We start from the raw sequence: 18,281 nt of genomic DNA, 5'->3' as shown, positions 1-18,281 counted from the left end.
AGCCATATGGACACGTCATCCATATCCTGCTGCTATGTTTCAGTCAGGAACATAAAGTCCATACTTTCAATGCAAAATAAATCAATAAGGACAAATGACTTATTACCAATAGACCGAGCATTGATCAGAGCCATCTTTACTGGCGAAGGCAGAATAACAGCAGAGCAGGCAGAGGCGCGAGGCAATTGGCGGAGGTTCCCAATGCACACACCACATGATCCTTTTTGTTTCCACCTTAAGATGTGCAGTGTGGACTGGAGGCCCTGTCCCGAATAATAGTCTGTATGGGGAAATGCCCGGTGAGGGGGTTAATGAGAGATACTGTAGGACCACTAGGGGGAGCTCGTGGGGGGGGGGCAGTACTCTGAGGTGTCACCATTGATGGAGTTGGAGCGTCCGGGGAGGGTGTCAAGCCCACAGCCTCCTAGCGCCACTAGGGGCCACTCTTCTCTCCTCTGCCACTCCTTCCTCCTGCACCCCCCCACACACCTGAGATCCATCACCATCAAAACCCGCTGTATTTATTCCTCGGCCCTCTATCCACTCATCGCCAGATTGTCAGCTAGCTTACCTCAGTTGGTATCTCTCCTGGCTCCCTCCAAGTCTGAGAATTCAAGTGCTTAGTCTCCGTACTAACCTGCCTGTTTCCCTCTCCACGTTCAAGCCGTTCCTGTCCTGCTTCATCAAGCCTGGTTCCCTGTCCATCGGTCCAGAACCCCATCTACGCCGCCCCTGTCCTGTCTTGCCTCGCCCGCTCCAGTAGTCCTGTCTTCCCGGACACGTTCCAGCCCGACCAGGGCTACTCTTAATAAAACTCCATTGTTTACCCTGTTTTCCAGCTGCCTCTGTCTCATGCGTTTTGATTCCCTCCTAGCCCTGGTCGTAACAGAGGGTGTGTGGGATGTAAACAGTCAGTCATGTGGAGAGGACTGTACAGAGTGCTGCAAGTTAGCCGCTAGCATTTGCCAACTGAGCCTGTTGGGGTGGACTCTTGACGAGGGGAAACTATTCCAAAACAGATTAAAATTGTCAATAAAAATGTAATTGTGAGCTCTACAGGCAGACTGGAGCCAAGTGTGGAGGCCGAGGATTCTACTGAAACGTCCTTTTCCACAGGCCAGTGTGGCAATAGGACTGGAAGTAAAAACAGACATTCCACAACTACTTAAAAAGTTAGAAAGGTTGTTAAAATCTTTTTTGGTCAGCTCAGACTGCTGACGAGCTGTATCATTTGACCCCACGTCCACTATTAGTCTTTTGGTAAAAGACAGGCTGGACAGTCACAGGATGACCGGGGACCGTGGCTCCAAGGAAGCAGTGTGTGGCTGCATTGAAGAAACGGATGTTCCTGGTTATGGAGTTCATGTAGTTGGGTAGAAGAGGGGACCGGGAGATGACGGCTGTGAGTTCTCATGGCAGGAGGGTGCGGCATCTGTTTCCACACTGTGTGCTGAAGTTGCCGATTGAGGATGGGGTGTCCAAGCAGGCGAGTGTTGTGGCGAGGCAGCAACATCAGAGTTCTCTGCCGGCTCAGGGAAAGGAAGACCTCCAGAGCGTCTGATCACGGCCTTTTTCAGTATCTCTTGCGACTGCGGACCACCACCTCGGCCTAGGAAGAGTGATAGCTAGGTGTCAAGCAGGAAGAAAGCTGTGAACAAGTGGAGGGGTCCCATAGAACTGTGTCTTGAAGGGATGTACTTAGCAAGGCAATCCGCCTGGACTGCTCAGAAGCCACATATGTGAAGCTGGACAAAAGAGAGTCCTTCTTCTGCAGTTCATCAGAAAGAAGTCCAATATCCTCCTTAAGGCCAGCAATCTTCTTGTTCGCTTTCTGGAGTAGCACACAGTCTTCACAGGGTATAGTTGGCATGGTTGAGGTGTTTAGCTTAGCTACCAGACTAAGGACAAGCCTAGCTAAGCTAGTAGCCGGAACAGTAGAGTGATCCAATAGGAAGCAAGCAGTGGAGCTGTGATAATATGGAAAAAAGACTTGGTCTGGCTAGACTGGTTTAAAAGATTAAAAATATAACTAACAATGGTCCCAGGAGTGAATGGGAAGACCTACGTCCATCCCTGGACACACTGTGTAATCAAATAACCACTGCCTTATTTTCTTGTTATTAGGAGTGGGAAGACAAAGACTAAGGGCACACACCCAAAAGAAAGAGGGTTAATTGTCCGCATTGAAGTAGGATTTCTGGCAGCCTGCTGCAGTTGTGGAGGGGTGTCCGGCTAGGGTCCCATTTGACACTAGAAATGTCTCATAACAAAGATGGCCATATGATATGGCAAAGATAGGATTGAGTGGTAGCTGCCTGCTTAGCAGCCCTCTTTAGGGCCAATCTGTTTCGAATACATTCCAAAAGCCATGCTTCCTGGAAGATGCAAACTCTCCTGGACGTCAGCTACGGCACAGACAAACCCCAGTGAAACAGTACTCATGGGACAGTACTCACTGCCTGGCAGTGGCAGGCCGTGTATTTCACACCTAGGCCTTCAGTGCTGGCCGCCCGCAATTAAACCGCCTTTGAATAACCTCACCATGACACTAGGGCAATAGGCCATTGTCATTCGACGTAACCACCCCATATTCACAGTGACAGTAACCTTTATCGAGTGGAATAAAGTGATTTAACACGATGCTCACCACCTATGAGAGTTACAATACACTAATTGCCTCATGAATACATGGTATAACAGCAGTGCTGGGGTTAATGTGGCGTTACAATAATAAATTGCTTTTAGCAGTAACGCAGTAATATAAGAAGTTACTAATACAATGTGTGTAATATCATTACAGTTACCATGTCATGTAAAGTTTATACCTGCCCCAAGCTCGAGGGCACGACGCAGCGTGTGATGCAAATGCAAATGGTACGTGGGGATCTGTGCGACGTTGTGTTAATTGTGTGACGTGGAGTCAGGATGTTCCCTGGAAATGCATTGTAAGCGATGGGAGATCAGCGTTTTGCTGTTTTATTTCTGATATGTTGGACAACATTGATCCGCAGCACAAGTCAGATGTGAAGTCTACCAATTGCTTTTTTGACGCAGAGACTAAATAGTATACGCAAACAGCTCCTTCTGGATTAGTGATTTTATTGTAAATTACCAGGGTTGTTGTAAAGTCCACTTTACAAATAAAGGGGAATGTTTTTATTGGTATTTATGTGCAGTTTCTTTTTAGAGAATCTTGCAACGAGGGAGAATAATTACACATTGTGACCATTCCATAGTTCAGTAAGTTCCTCTGTAATAAAACGCTGAGCAGGACATAGCTTTAACCCCTTTCTCCTGTCTCAGCGTGGAAGGGGCCGACAAACCAGCTCCTTTTTGGCTTTTTTGTCGGTTTAACCGCCATGAACAGTAATTCCTCCTCAGAAAAAACAAGCTCCGATGACCTGCATGCAGCTATGTTCACTGTTTTGTGTTCTTCGTTTACTACTTCCTGCTTCAGACGGTACTTTCTCTCTACTGCCACCGTGGTTACTGAGAATACTGCAACTGAGAAAGTGCCAGCTATAAACGCCCTGCACCACGCCTCTCTCGCGCAAAGGTATAAAGGCTCTGTTAAAGTCATTCAGTTATAAAATAAATGAGATACGATTCTGATCTTATAATGAGGACCTCTGCGCTTATTTTGGTGAGTAACTTAAAAGTATTGGGTTAGGGTTAGTAAGTAAGTAACTTATTACCTTACACAGCAAATAATATTGTAACGTAACAAATTATTTTCAAATTAAAGTAATAAGTAATAGTATAACAGGCATTCCAAGAAATAAAACTTGTCAAAGAATACACCCAACATAAAGAACATGACAATCAACAACATTGTCCCCATTTGCTTTAACAGCAGAGGGGATTCACCCCAGTACAGGGTAGATTTTTTTCACCCGGAGACAGCACAGGCAGAAAATCTGATTGGATAAAACCTCTGATTTATATAAGCTGCACTGGAAGCAGCGCAACTGAGGGAGAGTAGCAATAAAATGATGACTGATGGGAACCAACATTGTAAAATACTTACAGTATTCATGAAAATATCTGTTAAATAATTGTATATATATATTATATATAGTGTATATTTTATGTCAGAAAAAAATATTTAATAATTTAATTTAAATGACAAAAATATAATTTTCTGATTCTGACAATCTCTAGACCAGTGGTGAAGGCCTTGCTGGCCCTGACGGCCCACCTCTGCTGCCTGGTAACTGATGCAATACAACATTGAAAAAGCAGGACTCAATTCAGACCAAGCTTCTAAGAGACTTCTCACAAACTGAGACAGGAGAGGACAATACCTTTCTTTGGAAGGAATAACCTCAGGGAGGCTGAGACGTGAATCGCATGACAACGCTGTACCTCTACATCCTTGAACTTGGAGAAAGACCGACCCCCCCAGCAATTGAAGACGTGAATATTGAAATTATGGATACGAACAATGGAGAGAGATCTGTTCCAACAGGAGGACTATCTCATTGCTGGCTGTCGCCAATACGGTCCTGGCACAAGTGTTTGATAGGATACATGTGGTGCCACAATTGTATGCAAAGTCAGTTTTATGGCCAAGATCGCCTTTGATACCACAAACAGAGATTTTCTGTGGGGCACATTGAATACATTTGGTAACCACTCCTAATATCTCACTATCCTATGAAAATGACATGGCCTGCATCCAGATGGTGGTCGAGACCAATATCCTGAACCACTCACTGTATGGAGTTAGGCAAGGCTCAGAGTGGCAACTTCTTCAATATCGCCCTTGTCTGTGTACCAATACTGAGATATAGAAGCAGATGAAAGTCACCATTCTGTTCAAGTTGGACGGCAGATCTCTAACATCCAAGGGCTCCACAACATACTTTGCTTCCGAAAAGCTCTTACCATCAACATCCAACATCTGTCCCTGGCATGCCCTTATCCCACTTCATGCATCATTTGCAATCGAGGGACAACAACTGATCACTGTCCCTACAATAAGAAACTTCGGAAATATAATCAGCATGCCTGAAAAGAGACTACAGGTACTCCTCACTTAATGACCGAGTTCCGTTCCTAGGACCAGGTCGTTAAGCGAATTGGTCGATAAGCGAGGACCCGTGTTAGTTCACCACAAGAGACTGCGGGAACGAGACTGAGACTGGTGATGCACGACAAAATGCTTGACGCTGAGACGCCGCGCACGCCGCAATATTGTACACAGGGCACAATGCAGACTGGTCAGAGAGCTGGTCCGCACGGTCGTTAATCAGGTAGGTCGTTCAGTGAGGAGTACCTGTACATGAAAAAAGTGAGGCGTCCCATCAGCCCCTCAAAGGGGAAGCACGTTGCATCCTGTCATACAACATGGAAATCTTAGCGTGACAAGGGCATTGGAGAAATAACGCACTGAATACCAGGCATTACAGCGAGCAAAAAGGTGTATTAAAGCAGCACTTAATCCAACTAAGCCAGCCTACTCATCTCCTGTCTGGAATGAAGCGGAAGATTACTGTACACCATAAGCAAAAATGCAAGAAAGTACATATACAATATGTACAATATGTTAGGTCTCCAGACGGCGACCATTTAGTCTCATTTTGCGACCATTTTTGGTGACAGTGCTACAAAATTGTATAACTAGAAGCACCGGCGTGACTTGCAAATATGCTGACTGTTTTTGTTTTTAAATCATCATCATATATCATGTGAAACACGAGGAGGGAGCGAGAATTGGTGTGTGTGTGTGTGTGTGTGTGAGCGTGTGTGAGCGTGTGTGTAGGTGTGTGTGAGCGTGTGTGTGAGCGTGTGTGAGCGTGTTTGTGTGTGTGTGTGTGCGTGTGTGCGTGTGTGCGTGTGTGCGAGTGTGTGAGTGTGTGTGCTGCGCGTTAGGCTTGGGCGATCGTACAAAATGTAAATTGTCCAATCGCGGGTGAGCAGAGAGCCAGACCGGGGGTGGGACGGCTCTTTTCTCCGGGATAATTACACAATTTGGTGGTTTTATTTTGCTCCTCCACTCTTTATCCTTTGCTGTGAGATTATAAGAGGTTATTAGAAAGCGGCCCTCCAAAAAAATGGAAAAGAAAAAATAAAGATGCCTAATTAAGCGAATTGTTTTTACCGAACTTCCGCGCTGCCCCGCCCCCGGTGAGACGCAGTGCTCCGTGCCGGGCCGCGGCGCGCTGTGCACGGCGTGTGCTGCTGGCAGAGCACGGAACATCTGTAGAGTCCGGACGGCGTGAGCCTCTTCCAGAACACTGCGTCTGTTTGTTTGTTTTTTTTAACCTGTTTTATTTAATGAGCGTAAAGCTGTCCCTGCACCTGCTCATCTGGCGGATAGAAATAGAGCGCAAGGACAAAGCTTATTTACTTGCGCTCACAAATAAGACGCTTGTGGACGGTATGTGTGCATTTCTTATAAAAAAAATAAAATAAAATAACAAATTTCTGCTGAAACACGTACTCCATATTTTTATGTTAATTTTCAGATTGGATTTGAATGTCTTTTTTTTTTTACAATTCGAATAGCACTCTAATATCTAACCATTGTTTGACAGCCCTAGTGTGTGTGTGTGGGCGTGTGTGTGTGTGTGTGTGCGTGCATGTGTGCGTGAGAGAGTTAGCGAGAGATCGAGTGACGAGCTGAGGCGCTCGTCATGGTTAATGACAGTAATGTACTGAACACATACCTTGTGTTTCCATTTGTTCGTTTATTATTTGGTGTCTATGCAGGGCCTTAGCATCTGCGCTTTTTTTTTAAATGTATTTTTAGGGTTATTTTTAAATCAAATATCAACTTTTTTTTTTTTTTTTTTTTTTGTATTTGAAATGGGTAAAATGTTATTTAATTGTAGCGCGCAGCGCATTGATTCGCTCGCTCCTGGACCCGTCTATACGATCGGTATCTACTGGACCGGAGGGTGGCACCTTGAAATCCTCTGTGTTTTCACGACTCTCTTGGTCGAGATCCAAAAGACACGGGTCGTAAAAATGTTCACTACCGATGGCATCCGGTTCGTACAAACTCACTTATTTGTTAACATGCGAAAAGCATATGAAAAGTAATGAAGGACAAATGGGGTTAGTTCATTAAAGAATCTCTAAAAAATCCCGGATGTAATAAAAAAAATAAAAAAATAAAAAATAGCCCAGGATCTATTCATGTGTCATTCTGGTCATGTATTTAAGCCCTCAAAAATAATATGATATTATTGATCAAAAAGGTAGGTACGTTTTGTGTCCTCTTGTCCTCCCTCGGAGGGAGCAATCGCGTGTCCCATTCCTCTAAATAAAGACTGGGCCTAACAACATTTCTGGGGGAAAATCTGCTGTTTAAAAAAAAAAACACTACTAAACTTAATGGGTTTTTTTTCTGGTAAAACACTCTATGACTTTGTGACTTTTTCCTTTAAAATAAAACACCACTTTGTTATTTCTGTAAATGATCTATTTAGTACCAAAGCATTTATCAGTAATACAGTTAAGATGGAAAAAATGTGAATGTGTTGCGGTGCATGTCGATTTCAGTGGTTTTTCCGAAATTCTGTGCTGGTGCTCCTAAAATTTTTAGTGGGGAGCACCAGTGCTACTAGTGGAAAATGTTAGTCCGGAGCCCTGCAATTTGTCCATGTATGTTTTGATCTTTCAACTCGAACATCCCCGGATTAGCTGGTGAGCTGTGCACTGTAAATTACCATGGTGATCATTCCCGATTTAATGTGAACCACCCATGCGTCCCAGGAAACCCCAACTCGAGCCAGTTTAATATGGATCTCATTAAGCGTCGTTTAAACAACAATCAACACAATCTTCATTTCAATTCACACACAAATGGCCTTTGTACTGCCTGCGACGTGCCTATAAATGCTTACAGTATGAGAGAGCTTTTGTCTCTATAAGTGATCGTGTGTGAACCCATTAGTATGTATGCGTATCAAAAAATGTGATTCCTCTCAGATTAGTCTCCTTCAGGCCATCGGGGTGGGTGGATTTTCCTGTTTGCCTTAATTGCTGATGCTCCCGACATTTAATCCCATGCAGGAGTGGAAGCTATCTCCCCGCTCGCATCTAGCCGCCGCCTCCACACGTTGATTAGCTGGCTGTTCATATTATTATGCTCTGGCCCAGGGGTGATCGCAGACAACCACAGCTATTTGTCGCCGCTACAAAGCTGTACCTCCAAGACATGCTGGGGAAAATAGCTGACTGTGGCTGTACGACGCGAACACCTCCCATCGCTTTCGACGCGACTGATGATAGTGATCAGACAGACGGGATAGGAAGGAAAGGAAGCGGAGAGGGGTGGTGCAGGAAACCACGGTAACCCGGGATCTGCGGACGCGTTGGCTTGGTAACACAGAAACACACATACACAAGCTCTCTTAATCACAGGCAAAGCCCAGATACAGTATACACACACACACACACACTTTCAAACCACCGTTCCCCTTAAATTATCGGGTGTGTGACCTCCTTTGTCTTTCTCTGTCGTTCGCAGATGTGGCTACTACAGCTCTCTATCCATCTTTCTCTGCTCCCGGAGTCTATTTCTCCTCCATTTACGCCGGGATTCCGCAAGCAGAAGAGGCAGCTTCTCTTCCCCCTTTTATTCTAACGTGGATGATGTTGGATGGTTGGATGGAGATGGGACACTGACTACCGACGCAAACACACACTCTCTATCAACCCCACACTTCCACTCTCTCGTTTGCTCTTTCTGTTATTGTTTGAAAACGCAAAACTTTCTATCATTCACTTGCTCAGTCACACGGGTATGAAGTCCTCCTCTCTGACCTCACTTTCTGTCCACTATCCTGCCCAAGGGTCGACAGTGGTGTAAAAGTATGATTGCACTCAGAAACAGGGGCGTCACATGCCAAAAGTTATATAATGCTGTTTTAACGATGTTACAGAAATTGTCCAGAAATTGCCCTGACAATAAAGGGTTTTAGAATATTTGGGAAATGATCAAACACTAGACAAATTACCACATGCATTCCTTTGTGTATTTATTTAGCCTGGGAACCAGATGAATCGGCAGCCCATGTTTCATTTGCTCTGCAGAGTACGTCTGGCCACCCTCCCATTCAAACAGGTTTCCACCCGACCTTGCCGGGGTCGGGCCAATCGCAACCGTTTATCTAATATGGGGCGGGTTAAATACGATGGAGATGCAGAGGAGCGGCGTTGAGGCATTTTCGTAAACAACCCAGACGGCTGCCACTGATGTGGAACGGTCTATTGACGGTCTTTGGGACGGTATATTCTATAAAGAGAAATATATAAATATTTATATTTATATATATGAAGCTTTTGTTGATACAGACATGTATTTGTCTCATGAATGACAACTCACTCGCTCAGCACTACCTCCCATGCTTCGTTGCTCTAATTGGCTTGGTAACACAGGTCTATTGAATTCTCTGATTGGTTGTAGGTCTATCGAATGCTCTGATTAGTTGTAGGTCTATCGAATGCTCTGATTGGTTGTAAGTTTATCCAACTGCATCCAGAAATACTTTAGTCTGCGCCCGTTGGTAACGCTCCTTGGAAAATCGAAAATGAACGGAGAAATTCCAGACTAAAACACATTTGCGAAGTAGTCTTCCGATGCCAGGGGACTATTTATTAAAACAAATCAAACTTTTTTTTACTTTTGAGTTTTCACAGACCTCATGACACCGTGTGTCTGGTTCTCAGATGTATGGAACTATTTCATGAGGGTGTAGTGGGTGATTTTGGGTCATTTTCATTTGTGGCCCTGGTCCAACCTGTTCCCCTGTTCCTGCTGAACCTCTGCTGCAGTTCAAGTCCTTCGCCACTCAAGAGATCTTGTTGGAGCAAATGCAGCTCCCCTCTCTTTTTCAGACACTCCAAGGAATAGTTCCAGAAATCGGTTTTACAGGGGGAGGGGGCGGGGACTTTTTTGTATAGGTTTTAATCTACTAATTTGGTTCAATTTTCAGGCACAGCGACAGTAGTTGTCCGTGAGCACCCCGGCAACAGGCAACCAGAGAGATAGTCTGGTCACCGTAAATAAATCAGAAGTCCCATTCCTTGTAAATGTGTCAAGTGAGGAGCGCGATAAAACAACGAGAACAGCAAACGAAAATATTTTGCTCTGATTCTGATTCAACGAGACTCTCCACACCGGAGGCACCACTCCAGAGAGTTTGTATTATGGAATTATCTTGTACCGTTCCTCCCCCATTTATATCAACCCGGGGTGTGGAATAGAGGAGACGGGTTACCTTGCCAACTGCTATGACGGCGTATGTATGCTTATTGTGTCCTATTGTGTGTACATTGCATGTGTGTGTATGCGTGTGTGTGTGTGTGTGTGTGTGTGTGTGTGTGTGTGTGTGTGTGTGTGTGTGTGTGTGTGTGTGTGTGTGTGCGTGCGTGGTGAAGCCGAGCAGAAAGATAAACACCTCATATTGCAACACCCATTCCCCATCTTTGTCCATTTCCTTGAGCCTCAAACAAATATACAGTAAGAGAAATAAAACGCATCCAGCAGCCTCAATTTTTCTTAAGGCTCTCTCACTCAACCTTTCCTTCCATCTTCCGCAATTATCTCTAAAATCTCTCTCGCTCTCTCTCTCTCTCTCTCTCAATTTCCCTCTTTCCGTTTGTTTCGCTATTCTGTTCTCCTTCCCTCAAACCTCCCTCCTCTTCCTCTGGCTCCGTCTTGTTCATCGTGTTGTTCTTAATCTCCCTGACCTTTTATTCATTTTCTCTTCCTCCTTCCACTTTCATTCCACTTTCTCTCTCTCTCTCTCTCTCTCTCTCTCTCTCTCTCTCTCACACACACACTGTTTTCTCTCCGTCTCCCCGTGTGACTCTTGTCAAACTGCTTCCCTTGACTCTGCCTCTCGTACTTTTTGTCCTCTACGCTCACCTGTCTATCAACGCACCGCCCTGTGGGAACCAACCTTCCCTGCCCCCACCACCACCACCCAAAAAAATAAACAAACACCTGCTGTGCCCCGTGCCTCCTTCCTCCGCCCCCCCAGCCCCTCCCCGTTGTTCCACCCCAACCCCTGTAAAAACCACCCTCCGCCACACCTCTGGAACAGCTTTTTTAATCCCGTCCACTATAAACCCCTCCTCATCACGCCAAGACCTCTCCCCCTGTGCCGTGTTCAAATCCCTGCTGTATCTCACCTCGCTTTCTCTCTCTCTCTCTCTACCTCTCCATGTCTCCCTCTCTCACTTTTAAGCTCTCTATTCCCGATTATTCAACCTCCCGCTCTCACCCACTCGTTCTCATCCCCATGCTCTCCCTCTCTCTCCCCCTCTCTCGCTCTCTATCTCGCTGTGTCTCTCGCGACGCACCCACTGAACCTCCAGTAACATGTTTGTTGGGCGCTGCATTGTCTCAGCCCATTAGGCAGACACAAATCCGTTTGGAGACACTCCCTCCTGGGGCCCGGTGCAGCCTCAGAAGGATCTCTCTCTTGGGGGGTGTTCGGGTTTCGGCTCACGGCCTGCGTTGGAAATCCAATTCTCCGTTGCTACACGAGCAAACGCCGCACGTGCGCTTAATGAATGATGCCTCCTCACCCGTGGTCTTAAAGACCCCCACTAACATCCTTGTGTCTTTATGAGCAATAAAACTTGAACATAAATTTCTGTGTGTAGCGCAGCTCCACTCCCGGGGTGGTGGAGTGGTGATGTGCCATTATGAGATTTATCACCTTTTTAAGAATATACTGCGCTGCTGGGGTCAGTGACATGGAGTGTGCAGAGACTGGGTGAAGGAGGGGAAATGGTAAGTTTGTGTGTGTGTACGTGTGTGTGCTTAGAAGTGAGTATTGAGCCGGAGTGGCCTCCAATGGGGGACGGGAGGAGCTGAGATAAGGCCCCCGTCGCTGCGTTTGTCATGGAAGGCGTTTCCATGCAGGTTTGTCAGATAAACCATAACTGATTGCCGAAAATATGTCAAAGGGAAAGAAAAAAACTGGTGTGAAGTCCCACAGCAGAGACAGAGGCTCTTCAGCCTCCAAACCCAAATCCCAGAACGACACAGATTAGAAAGAACAGGTTGCTTCATCACATTAGCAGGGTGGGTGGCGTGAAAAGACAGAGATCTAAGGTATTTTTTCTGGTCCCGCTATCTCCCTGTGATACTGTCTCTGGCACCGCGGCCGCTGGCATTCCATCCTCCAGGACGGCAACGCCGGCTTTTCCCCAGCCTTTCTGTCCACCTGCCTACCCGCCCGAACCCTGCAAGTTTAATACTAATGCAATTCAGTGGCATGAAATTAGATGAGAGACCTCTCTGTCTCTCTGCAGGCGGCCGGACGGACGAGGTGAAAAAAGTCACTTCTTTATATGTGCAGAATATTGTCTTTGCAGAGACGGTGGCATGGAGACAGAGGGATTCGAGGCTCCTGAAGTGTGTTTCATCTTGCTTTCTAGAAACACACAAATTCAATGCAGACTGAAACTAACGCTAAGCGCTTTGGCCGGCGCTGTCAAGGTATTCCCTGTTGAGTACAAACTAAAACCCAGACGGATATACAGCTTTCAGACTCTAATGGTCCATGTATAATCGCGAGCACTATTGGAATCAATTATTAAGGATCAAATCGCTAAAGCACAAGTTAACTTGGAAGCTTGGCGCAACTTTGTCATAGCTATGGATGTGAAGCGTTGACAAATTTTGACTTATACACGTCTGTTAGATTGCTAGGACAGCGGTACGGCCATGCAATACATGTTTTTTTGAATGGCAGCAAAGTTTAAAAGGGCAGGGACACCAGAATGATCCAAACAGAGACTTTTGAAAGTGACTTTAACCGACAACAACCACAGTTACACAGAAGATACATCGAAGGCAGCTAACTACAGCTAACTGAATACACACAAAACGATGAGCTGGGATGGAATTCAAACACGGAGGTGTTGCTGCTGAAAAAAGGGCAGTACAGTGTAGATAGCGGTGTCGTCAAACAAACATGGCTTTTATATGCCGTGTGACGGGGGGGATACAAAGCCCTGGCGTGTCCTACCTTGGCGGCCATGATCATGGAGGAGCCCCCACGGACACCGAGGATGGGGATGTGGGTCTGGGCGGAGATGAAGTCCAGGATCTGGGCGATGGCCTCTTGGTCGGTGTCGTCGCCGAACACCACGCCCTGCAGCCAGTGGTCCGTCATCAGGTCGCAGATGCTCTTAATGATACTCTTGGGGTCCGTCTCGTTCATGGTCAGCACCTCCACGTTGGGCGCCATGTGCAGGAAGTCATCCTTCTCGCGGGCGCCGGCCAGTGCCACCTCGCTAGAGTTGCCCACCAGCACCACAGCGATGCTGAGGCCGCGCAGCATGTTGGGCAGGGCCAGGTGGTGCGGGGGCGGCGCCGGGATGGGGATGTAGTGGACGCCGCCCCCGCCGGCGCCGCCGCCCCCGCCGCCCTTGTCTCTCCGCGAGTGGCAGGGCGGTGGCAGGTGCAGCAGGCAGAGCAGCAGGAGCAGCAGCAGGGGGAGGCAGGGCGGGGCGGTTCGGCGAGGCGCAGGCGGAGGTCCGTCCCGCCGCAGGGGGGTCGGCCGGGGGGAGATGGAGGAGCAGGGGGGCGTCCCGGCGTGCGGGCGGGGAGCCGGGGAGCGTCTGCGGCAGCCACAGACAGGCATGGTGGAGGAGCGGTAGAGTAATACCTGCGGGGAAGGAGACACGAGGGAGGGGGTAGGAGAACCAGAAAGGAGGGCGGGTAGGGTGGGTAGGGGGTTGGGGGAGTTGATCAAACGGGAGGAAAAGAAGAAGAAAGAGAATAAGGAAAGACAGAAGGAGGGGATAGATAGAGAGGTGGAAGAGGTTAACGTCATAACCCCCTACTCACTATGCAACATTTATTGACTCAAGTGAATGGCAGAGGGGCCACATGTATAACACGAATCAGTGCATATCAATGTCAACCCCTAGGAATGTGGGCGATGCCAGGAAAAAACATAGAGCGAGGGAGAGAGAGAGAGAGAGAGAGGGATAGATTTAATGACAAAGAGGTAAACCTTGCGGAAAAAAGGGGACATTAAGCGCATGAAGAGGGATGGGAGAGGAGGCCGCGCTCGACACACATGAATAGTGCATAGACACACAGAGTGCACACACACACACACACACACACACACACACAAACAAACACACACACACACCGGCACACGCGCAGATCCGCTGGTACGACGGCATATAGGTCTAAACTCACATCGATCAATAATTAACAGAGAATGGGAATGTTCTGGAGCAGTGTAATGGTATTTATTATGGAGGGGGCATAAACTCTCCCTCCAGATGGGTGACAGTGAGGAGAGGCAGCAAGGGAGGAAGACTCGGAGACGGAGGATAAGAAGGGAGTTGGCTGCGGGAGCTAATCTGGGGCATGATAAGGAGAGAGAGGGAGGGAGGGTTTCACATAAGCAGGTATAGATGGAAAGAAAGCAAAAAGATGAACACAAGAAACACACTGGGACCCCCGGCCACACCAAGACACTCAAGGCCTCGATATCAATTCTGTTTTTCCTCCTTCTCTCATCCATCCATCCATCCATCCATCCATCCATTCCATCTCTCTCTTGTCTCCTTCCATACATCCGACGCTCCTCCCGACCCCGTCTCTCTCCATCGGTGCTGTGCTTGTGTATCTTATTAATGTGGGGTGTACGTAGTTGGGTGAGAATCAGGAGCAGGGCAGGACAGCATAATACAAGGAAGACGGAATTAGATGAACAAGAGAGGAAGAAATAGAGAGGGGGGGGGGGATAGAGAGAGAGAGAGAGAGAGAGAGAGAGATGAAAGAGACAGAGGGGCAGGAGAGGTGAATGGCAGCATCAAAGACCGACGGAGGCTCAGACTCAGTTGTCGTTGCCTCTGTGAGAAAGCAATGCGGTATGTTGTCTGTTTTTTATATTTGTGTGTATGTGTGTGTGTGTGTGTGTGTGTGTGCGTGCGCGTGTGTGCGTGTGTGTGTGCGCGTTTAAGTGTGTGCGTGCCGGCGCACGTGTGTGAGTGTGTGTGTGTGTCTGCGTGCGTGAGTGTGTATGTGTACATGTCTGCGTCTAACTGCGTGGGAGGGTCATGTATTGGTCTCCTCTGTCACACTCCGGTGGGTGTGAGTACACTCACAGACTGTCCCGGTACCTCATAACCTGTGTGTGTGTGTGTGTGTGTGTGTGTGTGTGTGTGTGTGTGTGTGTGTGTGTGTGTGTGTGTGTGTGTGTGTGTGTGTGTGTGTGTGTGTGTGTGTGTGTGTGTGTGTGTGTGTGTGTGCTGACTAGGGCCCGAAAAAACACTTTTCACATTTTCTGAACAATGTTGCCATTCTGATTTAATTTGTGAATATTTCTAAGTTTAGTTCTATATTTACTATGAATCTGATGTAAGATATTCTACACATCATACAACTTTAGGTTCTGCAATTAAATCAATTTGTTCGGTGAACTCTGGATTGACAAACAGCAGAAAAAATATAGGCAACATAACTTAAACGCCTTCTCCAAAATAAGATGAGGTAACTCAGGAATTCAGAAAATTAGAACTCGCAATTATGGCTTATCTGCCTTTGAAAATACTAGTGAGACGCTGCACTACGGTGAGCCATCTATACCACAAGCCTTGCAACTCAAGTCCATATTTTCATTTTCGCAAACCATTTCCCTGACATGAGGTAATGGAAAGGCAAGATGGATGATCTTCTCCCACGCGTTCGCCCAGACCGCTCCGCTGGAAGCGCCATGTGCGTCGGGGACGCTACGGGACGTGAGCAGACATCCCCGCATCACTTTCCATTTTCAGTCATCACCTTTTGGAGTATAAACAGGCACCTGGTTTATAGTTGCTTTTGTCGAAAGGTCTCGAAATCTCTGTTTCAACTCTACGTACAGCATAAAACACGAGCGGGCAACTTCCACTCGGGCCAGGTCCTCGGAGGGAGAATCTGTGTACGACTGTGTAGGACTGCGGCGTACACTTTGGTTCATCAAACCCACAGAAACCCGGAGAACCTGCGGGCGGAGAACGCGAGCTCGGCAGCATTCAGAGAGAATCGACCTCGGAAAAATCACAGCTTTTCACAATCTGAAGATTACACTCCTCCAGAATGGCGGCGGAGGAAGGGATCGATGCCTGCCTCAATAAAACACCCCGGGGAAGTGACAGTTAATAAAGTAGGGGACGGGGGGACGGAGATGAAAGGAGGGAGAGAGAGAGAGAGAGAGAGAGGGAGGGAGATGGAGAGAATAAAGGGAGGTGCGGTGGAGATGACAAAATGACTTCTTCAGGCTGGCTAATTGCAGGAGGTTCGTCAACGCTAATTACAGGTCCCCGTTTTAATAGTAAATTGCACACTCCTCCCCAGGAACGATGAAGAGGTGGGTGGGAAGGATGGAGAGAGGGAGGGAGGGAGAGAGAGAGGGAGAGAGAGAGAGAGAGAGAGAGAGAGAGAGAGAGAGAGAGAGAGAGAGAGAGAGAAAGAGAGAGAGATGCTCCCTTTCAATCTGGACACCTCTAGCAGCACTCAGTTTCCATGGCAACAATTAAACTAGGCCTCTCCACGTGCACGCGCACACACACACACACACACACACACACACACACACACACACACACACACACACACACACACACACACACACACACATACTGTATACAGCCAGACCCAGCTGATGGACATAGAGATACAACATGAAACACATACAAACCAGTGTAAACACACACACACACACACACACACACACACACACACACACACACACACATTTGCGCGTTGCGACAAGCATCAGCCATTGAGATGTGTTCTGACGTGGCCTGGTGCGCCATTGTGCAGAACTCTGTGTACGGCGCATACAGCCCCGCTGTGGGCGCATTTTCATCATCACCGCTGCCCCTCACACCACCTGACGTATGACAACTGACGTTGAAAGTTGATTACCAATGTTCATTTCTAACAAAGTATTGAATAGAGTGAATAAAGAAATTAGGAGAGAATGACTCCTCCCGCAACGCGCACACATGCGCAAACGACGGCTCGCACAGGTCACATGATTTCAGCATTGCAGTCTGGTGATTGGTCAACAACCGGGTCCCCACCAAGCAGGCGGCACATGCAGATTAGATGTGACCAACGTCAGACTGTTATGGATATCATGGATCTGACGAATCCACAGACAAGTTGAATACGATGTGTATTCGGGGCAGTTCCAACATGGTGTGGTTCGAATTTCAAACCCAATAACTTCACTGTCAGAATTTATAGACATTCCAGAGATATCAATGTATACAAACTTCCTGAATTATAATTGCTGGTAACAATAACCATAAGCATTTATGTAATAAAAGGAACATAAATTTATTGTGTATGTGTTTTGAAATATTTTCATTCATTTTCTGTTTTTGGGTTCCCTTCAGATGCCTCAAAAAATGACAATTAAAAAGTGACAATTACTACAAAAATGTGTCGCTCACTACACACAATGTATTTCATTATATATCCTATACAATTGAAGTCAGTTAAACCACTTACCTTATTTCTAGTTTTATAAAACACAGTTTTCTGTTGATTTAAAAAGTGCCATAAAATAATTCTGTTCCCCAAAATGGATCAATAATCGTGATCAATAATCGTGATTACGATATTCACAAAAATAATCGTGATTATCATTTTAGCCATAATCGTGCAGTCCTCCTTCAGAATGATAACCGCCGTTAGTTGCGGCGTAGGAAACCCATCCACAGCACAACAACAAACACCGCCCGCTCATAGAATTACACTGTAAACAGGCAGGAACAGAGATCCAAAGCACAATCGTCCATTGAACTTTAACGACGGGCCGTCTACCCTGGACCCCGCATATTGCGGCCTGCAGCTTTATTCAAGATTTTGTCTTTGTGGGATTTTCTTTTTGTCTCTTGTTATAAATTTGTGTTTACGGGTGTGAAACCTTTAGTGCACAACAACACGACAGAGGAGGATGAAGTCCTGAAATTCAACACAGGACCGCATGCGGAGAGAAAAAAGAGAGCCACCACCCCCATCATCCCACCCCCCATTAACCACGTTAGCCAGCCCAGCGCACACAGCGTCTCAGTGACACACGACTGGGCCGCGGTTAGAGATAGCCTCCACCAACCCCGGGGCCCTGGACATGTGGGGTGGGGGTGGGGGGTGGGGGGTGGGGGGGGTAGTTTGGCAGCAATCCGCTTGACATCCAGAAAAAGCGAGGAGGAGATGGTCTAGACATCATCTAGAGATCAGTCGTAGCACCAGTTCCAACCCGCGTCCACCTTTCCATGTTAATTATTTTTCC

The 18,281-nt window shown here is 46.9% G+C and overlaps 1 protein-coding gene across 1 annotated transcript in view; it reads right to left on the bottom strand.

The window, feature by feature from the left end:
- The window catches only part of grin2ba (glutamate receptor, ionotropic, N-methyl D-aspartate 2B-a), a gene marked incomplete at its 3' end in the record, with an annotated part of 96,276 nt that extends 82,789 nt beyond the window's left edge, over nt 1–13,487 (bottom strand). The window contains exon 1 of the mRNA XM_080009736.1: nt 12,999–13,487. Coding sequence (XP_079865862.1) covers nt 12,999–13,313 — 315 coding nt within the window. The 5' untranslated portion in view covers nt 13,314–13,487. The remainder of the gene's footprint in view (nt 1–12,998) is intronic.
- Between the last annotated feature and the right edge of the window lie 4,794 nt (nt 13,488–18,281).

The sequence above is a fragment of the Zeus faber genome (assembly GCF_960531495.2).
Source record: "Zeus faber genome assembly, chromosome: 11".
Classification (NCBI taxonomy): domain Eukaryota; kingdom Metazoa; phylum Chordata; class Actinopteri; order Zeiformes; family Zeidae; genus Zeus; species Zeus faber.
This window is presented reverse-complemented; position numbering and strand designations above follow the sequence as displayed.